General features: G+C 36.0%; 1 protein-coding gene across 1 annotated transcript in view; it reads left to right on the plus strand.

Moving 5' to 3' along the window:
- Positions 1–11,737, plus strand: part of LOC129272589 (fibrocystin-L-like) — a 100,685-nt gene extending 88,948 nt beyond the window's left edge. The window contains exons 56-60 of the mRNA XM_064107388.1: positions 1,810–1,848; positions 8,473–8,618; positions 9,157–9,302; positions 9,931–10,066; positions 11,021–11,737. Coding sequence (XP_063963458.1) covers positions 1,810–1,848; positions 8,473–8,618; positions 9,157–9,302; positions 9,931–10,066; positions 11,021–11,193 — 640 coding nt within the window. The 3' untranslated portion in view covers positions 11,194–11,737. The remainder of the gene's footprint in view (positions 1–1,809; positions 1,849–8,472; positions 8,619–9,156; positions 9,303–9,930; positions 10,067–11,020) is intronic.
- Positions 11,738–13,197: the final 1,460 nt, after the last annotated feature.

Consider the following 13,197-nt stretch of genomic DNA (forward strand, 5'->3'; position numbering starts at 1 on the left):
AGTCCAAAAAATCAGCCATAAAATCTTATTTAACCATAAAATAATGCTAATAATGTGAAAGGTGAGGATGTATTCATGTTGATTATTTTTCTTTAAATAGTTTTTCTACTCAAATCTCTTCGATTAAAATCGATTGTAAAGCATTGTTATTACAGTGGCAGATGCAAATTTTGACCAGCGCAAGCATTTTGACATCGCGACTCATTGAGTATTGATTTTCTATGTTAACGGAATCGTCACTTTTTCATGTATACAAAGTCTATGGGGAAATGAAATTTCCGTTTTCAGACATTCTGAAATGGAATTCAAGATTTTCTGAAACGGAAAAGGCAATTTTTAGAAACGGAAAATCACTGTCCCTACAACTGCCTTCCTTCTTCACCATATCTTACCATGTAATCTGTGGTCTTTCCTTTCCTCTTGTGCCATCCGGTTCCAGATTCCTTGCTCTTTTCAGAGGTTCATCATCTTCCCTCCTCAACAAGTGGTCTATCCATTTCAATCCACTTCTCTTGACCACTCCTCCCGTGACAGTTTTCATCCAAGTCCAATCTTTCCATGATCTCTTGTATTTTTCCCTCAAATATTTGATCTTCCATCATTTATACTGTATTGACATGAGATAACGCCCCGGGGGGGGGGGGGGGGGGGGGCCACTTCCATTCACGAGTGGATACCATGCGCGACCATGAGATCTCAAAAAGCACCCTAAACACGTATTTTCCATATTCTGAAATTGGCGTGTGAAACCCTACCCTTAACAAGTATTAGAAACAAAACGATACTATTGGCAAGTATTCCCTGAATTGAACCCCTAAACAAGTACAGCGGTATGTCACGGACGTAGTCTGTCGTCGGTTTTACCTTTACCTACATCATTGGGTTTAGAACAGCCCAACTCGCGCAAATCATACTCTAAACACGTAGTGTTGACTCCTGGAGCAAAAAGTACATGTACATCCTTTATAAAACATTTTAGTCTTGATTTTTATACACTGTACCCTCGCAAATTTGACCCTAAACACGTAGCTTTCCTAGCGAAATAGATACCCTTTTTTCATTATTTTAGTGTTTTTGACACCCTTATTACGTTACGTACGTAACGTGCCCTACTTGTATCTTGAAAAAGACATCCTTTTTACGTGTTTTTTTGGTCGCGCATGGTATCCACTCGCATATATGTGTTGTGAACCCATAGGCCCGTATCCCTTTAGGCCCGTATTATGAAGTTGGGTTTAACTTAAACTCAGGTTTATAGTTGTGGTTTAAGTATGGATAGCCAATTGTCACATAAATCACTAGCAGGAGAGAAATCATATTTCAGCTCATTTGGCTCTCAAATCATTTATTATTTTCCAGGAAGTATAAATAGATGATTGCCTTCACCATCGATGAATCAGAAAAGAGCAAAGTTAACAAACGAAACATACAACTCAATAAAAATTGTGACACATTTGGATTACCATAATTTTAGAACAGAGTTAGACCATGGTCTAAGTTAAACCTGACTTCAGAATACGGGCCTGAGAGTCAAAGTACATTGAACCCTGTGCTGATACAGCCCCCTGACTCTTATTTCCATGGCAACAACACTAATAATCTCAAACAAAAAACATAAGCTTTTGAGAATAATATCAAATCATCATGTATTTTAACTCCCTATTAACCCCCTGTATTTATATTTTCACTGTACTCAATTTAGTGCTTCCTTTTTTAGAAAACAAAAATAATGTGTTTTATTTGAGCTTGTCAGCAAAAATTCTGTTTTAATCAGCTACTAAACAAAAATTACCCTTTCTCTCTGCACAGGAAAAAAGGTCCCAAACCAAAATCAAGCAAAGTCGACCGGTAATCTTAAGTGTTACTAGACTAGTGTACATGTACATGTGGATGCTTTATATATAGTCATAATCACCATTAATGTATTTGTTTTCATGTCGGTCATAACATAAAATGATATTTTAATTCCATACTAATTTCATCACATTTGTATGTGCATTCATTTAAATATACAGTGTACATGTGAATGCATTGCAATTCAAAGTTTCATGAGTTATAATGACTTGGCCAGCTCAGTTCCCACAATTAGACAGTCAAAATTAAGTTTGTGTTTGATTTACAGTAAAAAAAAACTGAAACATCCCCTGATCAAAATCCATATAAACCTATAATGAAATTCGGTGCAGAGAAATAAAAAAAAAACCGGTAAAAATAACAGAAAATGGAGAAAAACATAATTATTGTGCAAAATCTCTTGAAAACTCTCAGCAGTTTCAGAAAAGTGGTCTTAAAAATGTTTATATCTTAATTGTTTTTGGTTTGATATTTTGATTTCATATTTCAACAGTAGGAGGTAAGTCAGCTTTCCAAATATTGAATAACAAATCGGTGGTAGTTTGGGGCTGGTAGAAGAGAATTTTTGCCTTGTAACTAATTGTTGGTTTTGATCTGGTCATTCACACACATACATGTACATGTAGATACAGCATAATTAAGGTGGAGCTTCATGTACCATAGTCAGTTGCTTCTTGTATTGTGGCATATATATAAACCATATATAACCATGTGTCATGTATAATCCATTCACTGTATATCAGCTATAATTGTATATTAATTTGTGCGTTAAGTGTATAAATGCATAATCACTAATCCATACCGCTTTCAACATATGGTTGCTTTCCCCAAACAGTCATAATTTTGATCTTACATGTATCTATGTAAATTCCTGAGGGGAAAAAAGTACTTACTCCCATATCAGTGATTATGTACAGGTCCATGTATAGCCTTTAGACAAGGCCCCCTGCCTGATATAACAAATATATCAGGACTGAACTGAGCGACTAGTCTGTAAAGACTAAGCACTCAAACCCTGGTGAACAAGCCAGCCACTGGGTCTTTAGGAACCTGACTCGAATTTCCTGTGTTAACCATTGTTCTGGATTTGAACCCGCTGCCTGAGAGGTAGCGGCCAATCAACGAACCTTCTGGCGCATAGGCATGCCCATGAATAATTAATAGCAAGCATTAAAACCAGGTTCCAAAAGGGTCGCTCGATCTCATGGTCGCCTTTGTATCGCTAGGTGTTTTTCTTTGACCGCTTGTCTTGTTTCAGCCACTACTTGACAAATAATATAACCAAGTCATGAGGCCTTGTCAGAAGGCTAGTCCACAAAGAAAAGTTCATTTTGAGAGCTCACTGTAAGGCCCTGCTTTAAACTAACATATTGTCCCCTCATTACGTGAGTCCCGCTATGGTTTGAAGATTGCCAGTTGAAGATGTACAGTGTATTTGTGTATTGTTGGTTATCATTAGCGTGTGTGTGTGTGGTTGACATAACTTGATTCATGGATTTTTTGCTAATAATAAAGATGTACGGTACTGCTTTTGATCCAGGGCCATTTTCCATAAACAGTCCTAATTCTAACCTTGTTGACTGACTAACCGCCATAAACATACAAGAAGTTGCACGTACATGTAATGAATTTTGATATTTTCATTGAGCTTAAAACCGCACATCTTAAGCTTTAAAATGCTATGTACCTTCTCAAATTTGATCAACAATTCTTGATTGAATGCAAAAGAAATTTAGGGAGAGCTTCAAAAATAAGGAGAAACAAGGTATCAAGTTCTGGGTTCACTCAAGCATGATGCATTTATATGCACACTGGAATCTCGTCGAAACTTCCGAGCAGTACGCAAAAAACTTGCATAAAAACTCTTGTATATATCTTGTATTCTATTCAACTGTACAACTTCAAATTTTGTCAGTAAGAAGAATTATTACTCTTTCAGATAAGCTAATTTTATCAGTATCTTTTGGTTTATGAAGATCAAATTATTATTTTGGCTATTTCCAGAGAACCTCCCCTTGTGACTTAATGTTGCATGGTTTTGGGGTGGCGGGTCACAGATATGTGTCAGATGTCTACTAAACATTAAGAATTAAGCTTTGTAACCCAACAAGGAATGGCTCATCAAGAAAGTGCAAATTGTTTGCTAGTTGTAACAGAATTGTAGTTCATGTCAGAAAAGAAATTGGCTTTAATCATCATCATCATTCCTTTTTGTCTCGCCTGCAAAGCAGGGATGTGTGAATGCTCAAATCTGGCTGAAACCGTCCATCATCTTTCCTTCCATGAGTTTTCAAAAGTGCTCGCTCTAATAACAAGAACAGACCCATTAACTGCCACAGTTTTGATCAATTATATTGGATTTGATTTTTTAGTTGCATCATGGTTCCATGACAGTTGCTCCAGCATCAATTGCTCCAATCTAAATTCCACACACTAATCGAATGACCAATTTCAATCATGGGTTTAACACTATACCCTACCCTAAACCTTATATAGAACCCTATTGCAACCCTAACCCCAACCCTACATCTTTACCTGGAGAAATTGTTGCAGGAGCGAATGTTGCGTCACCCATAGAACTACATGTACATCTATTGCACCACTTTGTGTATTGTAAATGAGTCTTAACAATTGTTTCTTGCGTTGCCATGCATGCCTGGAATCCTAACATCCTGTTTTAAATGGGATGAATGAATTACACTATTGCGACTGTGTAGTGTCACTTCTTTACTGTCGATCCCACCGCTGCCACCATCGCAGCATAAAAATGAAACTACAGTCACAGTAGTGCTTAAATTGACCGGGCATTGTGGCTCTGTGGAAGAGAGCCTACCTCATGAATGGGAGGTCATGGGTTCGAACCCTGGCTGAGTCATACCAGAGACTTTTTAAAAATATTATCTTTGACCAACTGGCCAGTAGTCCAGATTGGACAGTTGATGTACATGTATGGAAGCTCTCCTTCCCTAAAACTAACATAGAGGGCCTTCCGACTCCCATTCCCTATTAAACCCAGTGCCGATGAGAGATGAGAGGATCGGCACTGGGTTACGGATTGCGAGTCAGGACGCCCTCTATGTTAGTTTTGGGAAAGGAAGCTTCCATACATTAACTTCCAATTTGGACTTTCTGGCCAGGCCCTCTGAATGTTATGATAAAGAGGGGTAGCGATAACGGTATGTTACGAAGAGCTTGCTTGAAGACCAGCTTACGTCCGATGTGGCTACCCTGTATATGATTATCATTTTACCATTTATATGAGGATCTATGTGATTCGCCCATGGCACCCCTAGAGGTGATTGTTTAGACTCATTTACAATACCTTGATACAAGGTGGTGCAATACTACAATGGTGTCTTGTTTAAAGGCAATACTCTCCCCAAAATGATCTTACAATGAGAGTGAGAAAAATTTGATTAAAAAATCGGATAGTGTATTCAAAACCGTCACATTCTCTACATTGAAACACTTTCATTATATTTCATTTTCAAAGGGTCATTTAAAGCCTTGAATGTATAAAAATTCATGCTGTAATATCTACGTACATGAAGTACATATATAAATCCAAGTTGAAACCTACAATTTACCCCATAATAATATCATTATGTTTTTATGTTACTGGCCATTTTGTTAATTCATGTTACATGTATATATAAATGTAACAATTTATGTATGCATCATGTTATTCAGTGGTGGTATTTGTGAACTGATAATTATTGTGCTCTTGTTGGACCTTCATATAATCCCCTAGCTGTGTTATTGGATTTCATTTTAGTTTAACCCTCAAGCTCCCGGGGTATTTTGATTCTTGTCATTCCCGGGGGGGGGCTATTATGGCCCCCCCTTAAGATCTCGGCCACCGATCGCGCGAGCGACGCAAAAATTTGCACGCTGGTGTGTGATGTAATCTACAAGGCTGTATGGTAAAATTTTCCAAAATATTGAGATTTTATTTTATATGAATTAATTATGCTAATTTATGCATAAATCATACTTTTTGCTCTAATTCACTAAATAAAGCTCCTAGAATGCTAATTTTTGGTAAAAATATTCTTTGGTAAAAATATTCTAATAATAGCAGGGCCCGCTGGGAGAACAGTTTTCGGAACTGAAGCGGCTACCCTGGGTAAATATACCGCTATTATTATTATTATTATTATTATTATTTGTAGCATTCTTAACAATCGCAATAAAAAACAACTTCGGTTTGGAAATCAATTTCTTATGTATTTTATTGTTTTATGAATTTCTTATGTATTTCTTTGTTTTTTACTTTTGGTTTTTTATTGTTTTTTCAATGGAAATCGTTCCAGACTTAATTCTGATCATAAACAAGGCAAAATTAATTAAGTTTAATCAGTAAAAGTAGAAATAATGATACATTTATGAATTTTGGCTAAATACACTATTTGCATTGGATTTGTACATGAAATCACGTTTCTGAGCAATTTTGGGTCTGACATGCACTTATATAATGTTGCGTAATGTCGTAACCGCGTACCCGGGCGTCACAAATTTGGTCTCAAAATTTGCGCGAGACTTGAAAGTAAAAAGTCAGTGAGCGGCGAGGTAAAAAAAATTCGCGAAGCAGATATATCGCGAAAATTGTCGAGGGGGGGGCCATTATGGCCCCCCCCCCCCCCCCCGGGAGAATTAGGGTTAAAGGTCATGTCCACTCAGCAGCAACTTGATTTTCATAAAGGAGAGAAAAATCAAACAAGCTTTTATAACACTGAAAGTTTCGTGAAAATTGGATGGAAAATAAGAAAGGGTTGACATTTTGAAATAACATTCAAGGTCATAAAGCACAGTCTGTATTGGTGACATTGCTCAAATACAAATGAGAGAATTCATTCGCACACTCAATATTTCTTTTGACTTGTTATGCATGTATAATATATAAAATGTTTCTTTTACATTTCATAATAAAGATGCTCTTGATCGAGTCATACTAAGTTAATAGTTCAACTGTTCATAAAGAAGCGAAATTCTGTTTTATTCTGATATAAGACTAAGAAACAGTGTTTAAGAGGTCAAGAGGAAAAATTTGAAATATTTCTGATTCATACAATAATATGCAAATTAAATAGTTAGTGTGTGACACCTTTAGCCCCTTATTTGAATAATTCAAATGATCTGCATAAAACTATTTGAGAAATTAGGCAAAAATTATGTCATACCTTATTGAAATCCTCATTTTCTATGTCTTACAACAGTGTTGTACGTTGTTGGATTTTCTCCATTTATTCAAATTAACGCGTTGTTGGTTTGGATTTGACTTTTAACATTTTTATTGATAATGTATTTAATGATGGTTTTGTTTGGTGTACGGTGGTAGCTTGTATTACATTTACTTGAAATATTTGAAAGGAGAGGAATTTCTTCTTTGTTTACTGTTTTTGCTAAAATACTATTCATAATTGCAATTAGAAGAAAGTTTGGAGGCAAGGGGGGGGGGGGTGGTGGTGTTCATCACTTGAATTTAGTACATTCCCAAGACATAATAAGACAAAATAGTGGCAGTGAGCTCTGTCTTTCATGAAGGAATTTGCTTGATATAAACCATTATCTAAGTTTGATGTTTCACCTTTCATTAGAAATCAATTAACAAAATTGAATAACGTTTCATCTTTCATTTAAAAAAAATCAATGTACAAGTTTTATGATATTTTATCTTTCATTGAAATCATGAAACAAAATTAATACTTCATCTCTTATGGAAATCACTATTGAATTTCACCTCTCTGTTGACCTTTCATCTGTCACTGAAATCACAAAACAAGTTTGATGACATTTCATATATCATTGAACTCAATAACTAAGTTTGATATCATGTCATTTCTCATTGGCTCACTAAATTAATTTGATAATATCATCTCTCTTTTATTAAAATCACTAAACAATTTTTATGACACTTCATCTCTCATTGAAATCACTAAGTACTGGTAATTTTTTGATGAAATTAATTTCATCTCTCATTAAAATCACTAAGTAATTTTAATGACATTTCATTCCTCATTGAAATTTTGATGACATGAAAATCCATATTTTTATTGTTTGAAATAGAAATCTGAAATAGAAAAAAAAAAAAATCAATTTAGCCAATTGATCGTGGGCCCGGCAGCTGCCACTGTGCAGCGCCAGATTGACATTGCTCTATCCCTTAAATCATTGAGTACCAAACAGGTTAACAACAACTCTAATCTTGTAAGGCCTTTTGGTCTGACACGGCCAGGGCTTGAACTCCTGACCTCCCGTACTGACCGCAAAGAAACGTTAGTGCTGACAGTGCGCTAACTGAGACCGTTACAATCGGTAATGTGGTAACGATGCCTAATGTTACATGTACAACAATGCATTACTTACACATTGAAATAAAAGTTTTGACTTCACAATTCGAAAAATGTGACTGGGCTTACTGTTAAGCACTCTGTTAGGCTAACAAAGTTTCTGTACGGTCAGTACTGGTCACTAGACGGAGGCTCTACCAACTGAGCCAATTCATCGGTTTCACCTCTCTTTGAAATCACTCACTAAGTTTGATGACATGTCATCTTCCATTGAAACCACTGAATAATGTTGATGTTTCATATCCTGGTTCATCACCTCTCCATGCAGGCCGATGAGTAAGCAGGTGCACCTTCTGGTTCGTGAAGAGGGGAATGGTTCTATCGGTAGCCGTTCACCTAACAGTCCCAGACGAACCCCAGAGATTGAAGTCACTGCTCTACCACCAGGATTCACCGAAGGACAGCTGGAGAAAGGTAAAACTGAAATAAAAAAATGTCTCCTTTGGGAATTCCATAAAGTATGTAAGTCTGACCCCCTACACCATATCCCTCCCTCCCCATAAAAAAAAAGAAATACGGTAACTCATAGACTCAATTAATCAATTATAAACTATCAATTTTGTAAGCTCCAAAGGACTCTCCTCTTTATACAAACTGGAAGGCTAATTCCTGCACGAGCAAATTTTTTTTATAACTCTTACAAAAGTTAAGCAATGCTCGCCAAATTATGAATAAATTTTTTGATTAAACACATGTATATTTTTTCATTTGCAGCCATTTCAAAAGTATTTTTTTATTTCATTTTTTTGTATGTGATATATTGAACCTTTTTGAAGTGATTTACATGTAGCTCTGATTTCTAGTTCATATGAAAAATTGTAATACTGTACTCACAAAATGCCATGTCTTGAGCAGCTCATGTGATATAGAAAAAAATGGGTGTTAGATGTACAAAGGGGTATATATTTGTGAAAAGAGACTGAAACATTTTTTTCCCCTTGACATCATTCAGAGAAAGAGGATCGTGCGGACATGACTGTCAACATCAAGAACACGGATGGTACTTTCCAAAAGATAGGCCAGGTGTCTGCCAACAAAGTGGGCACACTCAGTGACCTCCGACGTGACCTCAAGAAATCCCAGTCTCTGCCTCCAAAGGTAAGTGGGATCACAGTGGATATGAGGGCTGCAGAAATACAGGGTGTATCATTAAAAAGGATACAGAATTATGTGATAGTTTGTTAGAAAGTTATGCAAATTATAATCATGAAAATTATGTCAATTAATGAAAGTACATGTTTTATTCAATAGCATTCCAGCAAAAACCTGAATTACGTTTCCAACAACCGTAAGTGGCTGCAAGAGGCATTACTTTTGGGGTCGTCTATGTAATTGTCATCAGCATTGTCATTGTTGTTATCATTATTTCATTTTATGTAATTATTTCATTCACCATAACAAAATAACATACAGTGTACATAAAAAAGAATTTTTTTATAAACAATTAAAGGTAAGAAAGCAGTACAATTGCATAACAAACATTTCTATGGGAATTGGGACTACAAAAGTAGCCAGAAACCTTATAACCAGCCAAACCCTGGGTGCAAAAGCCAAAGAAAAGGTATTTAAAAGTTAAAAAACGAAGAAATGGAGGGGAAAAAAGGAAAGACATGTAAACAAAGAAGATACATTAAAAAACGCAGTAATTGTACTGTTATTATTAGTAGTAGTATTGGTAGTGTTTAATTGTTTTGAAATTGAGATGACTTTTCTTGTTGATGTATAGGTCCAAGAGAAGCCGTTCATATTTTTAAAGACGGGGGATGTATCAGACTACGAAACCGTGGAAGAGAAGCGTGTATCAGTCTCAGAAGCGTATGGATCTGCAGGTCTCGTCCTCATCCGTTGGCACTCGGAACAAGGTTAACTCCTTCAATGGACAAAGATCAGTGGCATACAGATGGCGAGGCTCGGGGGCACGCTTGCCCCCCGGCCCCCCCCCCCAAAAAAAAAAAATATTCATGGCCAAGAAGAAAAATGGGAGAAAAGAAAAAGGGGAGGGTGAAATATGATATTATTTTCTGAATATTATGTCAAAATCTATCATAAATTTGGATTTTTGTAATAAAAATGTCAAAAATTTTGCTCGCTTGCTTCGCTCGCTCTCAACTTTTTATAAATTTTGTCTGGTACGCCATATCTCGCCCCCTTCAAGATTTTTGGCTCATCACGCCACTGATAAATATCTTTTAATTCTTTAGCCTCTTTGTGTAGTTCTGTCTTAATCATTGTCACAGAGGTGATTACTCTTGTTTACCCAAAATACCTTCTTTTTTGTTGAATGATTAAAGAATGATTTGAAGGTTTAACTTCAAACTTGGCTAATTTCTGCATGTTGTAGGTATGATGATCAGGAGCCCATGACACAAAGCTTAGTAATCATCGTAGAACTTTCTTTTGCGATTGATTGCATTGACTACAATGTACAATTAATCTTGAAAATCAAGCGTACCATTGATTGCTTACCTTTGTGTTACGGGACCCTGATTAGCTGTCGGGGTCACCAGGTCAGAGGTCACAAAGTTCATTATTGGGAAACGTTATAAGTTTTGTTTGTGATATATTTGGGGTCTGGCAATGGCGAAGGCGTTAAATTTGACTGTGCTGTATAATCCTTCTAGTTTTACTCTGTGTTACTTTCTCTTTAAATATGGATAATAGACATGGGCCAATATGATGATTGTGTAAAGATTTGCACTGTATTGTTTTTGTTGCCAATGAAGAGATGGGAGCTTAAGTTGAACAACTTTTTGTTAACAGTTCAATGCATAGCAAATATTTTACATTAGTTTTAATCCTCGTTTTTTTTCCTTCAGATTCTCGCGATCTCTGCGTGTGTGGTCTCGTCGGCCAATTCCGTTGCTCTCTCTGTGATAAGCAGTCGTACTGCAGCCCACAGTGCCAGTCCACTGACTGGCCTAGACACACCATACAATGCTCCGAGTGGGCCAAACAACGTAAAGATTTGGATGATCAAAATAAAAAATAAAGTGACCGTTTCCTCTAGATTTAAGTGTGACTTGGGGTCTTGCTTAAGTGTCGATGTACACAAAGTACTGTCAGGTTCAATCTGAACAAAAATAACCAAAAGGCATGTGAAACATTCACCAAAATCGACCCCATGAAATCATAACAAATACAGGGTCTTGTTTAAAGGCTACTCTTAATTGTTGTTTTATACACACGTACGGTAAAACGCTTTGTAGACATATCAAAGCACTTGGTTTCAGCGTCCACAACACTTGTTCCGCTCTATGTTATTGTTAAAAAGCGTTTTCCAGACAAGACACGCCCTGTTTTTACACTCCCAGCTGCATCGCGCGTTGACAAATACTACTGTCGGATACACGCATGAAACCCGGTTCAAAACATGCATTAAAAAAGATGCTCGTAAATCTGCGTGTTTTAAAATTCGGGCTCGCCGACCATGCCACGAAATCCACGAAAATTGATATACTGCATATATTTCTGAATTAACATAATACAGATTCGTTGCTTCTTCTGGCATAATAAGCGGGAAAAAAATATTATACACCAAAAAAAAAAATGGTAATGTACATGTAACTCTGATCATTTGACATTGAAAACTTTGATGACTCGCCCCCATAGGCTCCCATACAAAAAGGGACCCCACCCCCCCCCCTCCGGATTGCTGCCAATGAATATATTATACCGTATGCAATTAGGAACTTAAGTGCAGCTTTAAGTCATACTTTAAATCATTTGGAAACGTTCTCCATTTGATATACAATGTACATAGAGGATGAGAACGAATCGACTTAAGGAGATAGTATTGTGAATTGCTGAAGTAAAATGCCAGATGTCTTTCTGTAGTCACTGTTTCAAAATCTTTTCTGCCTTTCATGGTATAGCCACCTTGAAGATTGTTCCATGTTTTATATATCCCGTCCAGTTTTAGGTATCAAATCTATTTAGAATCTTTGACAGAATTGTGATATATATTTGGGTATATTTATATATATATATTCTATGAGAAAGATTTATGAAGAGTTATAAAGTTCCATGAAAGAGGTATGATGATATATAGGTATGATATATGAGGCAATGATTTATATTGTCACTTGTTGCTTTTAAAGCGATTGAACATTCCAATGTATGAGGTATTTCGTCTTTAAAAAACATGAATATTTGCTTTGATTTGCAGTTTTTGGTTGTGAATAAATACATTTTCGTTTGTAGATTTGGTGTTTATTTTTTGAAATAATTGTATTCAATTGATGGTGATCTTGTGTAAATATTTTGCAGAGGAATATTGCGATTATTTTCTGTATTCTGAAAATGTTTTTTATTTGGTCTTAGGTGCTCCCACTAGTGCATTGGTGAGCTGGATCCCTCTTTCATAAAGCCTGTCAATGATCAGAGAATTGAACAGTGCTGTCATAATCTACTGTAATGGTGCGATTTGATTGGGCGATTAGGGCTGTTATGGGGTGAAATCGCCTGTCACCCTCAGATTATGCCCAGGTTTTAGTAGGGCTTTCTAAACCAGTTTTCATCTTATAATAAACATTCTTTCAAGATTGGAATGAAATCTATTTTCCAAATACATGTACCACCGTAGGTGATTCAGTCTGTATTATACCGTAGGCAGTATAATTTGATTTTGAAGGGTATATGATGAATATTCGTTTAGGAAAGTTAGCATGACCTTTTTCATTTATATATCTATCTTTTTTATTTAGATTAAAAAGAAAACAACTTTTGATGATATAGTGTGTTTTATACACGCATTCTGTACATTAATACTTTGTTAATTTTCCATTCCATTTATTTTTTTATCCAAATTGTGCTTTGTTGTGTAAATGTGTTTGCTGTGCTTTCATTGAAATATATCATGGTCGTGTAATATGGGTATATCTTGTATGAATATCTAGATTCTGCACAAACAATAAACTGTGGATTTTGCAAGACGTTGCTGTATATACATAATCTATGGTGTAAACCTGGTCTTTCAGTATCATGTTTTTTTTAT

Source organism: Lytechinus pictus, chromosome 12 (assembly GCF_037042905.1).
Source record: "Lytechinus pictus isolate F3 Inbred chromosome 12, Lp3.0, whole genome shotgun sequence".
NCBI classification, from domain to species: domain Eukaryota; kingdom Metazoa; phylum Echinodermata; class Echinoidea; order Temnopleuroida; family Toxopneustidae; genus Lytechinus; species Lytechinus pictus.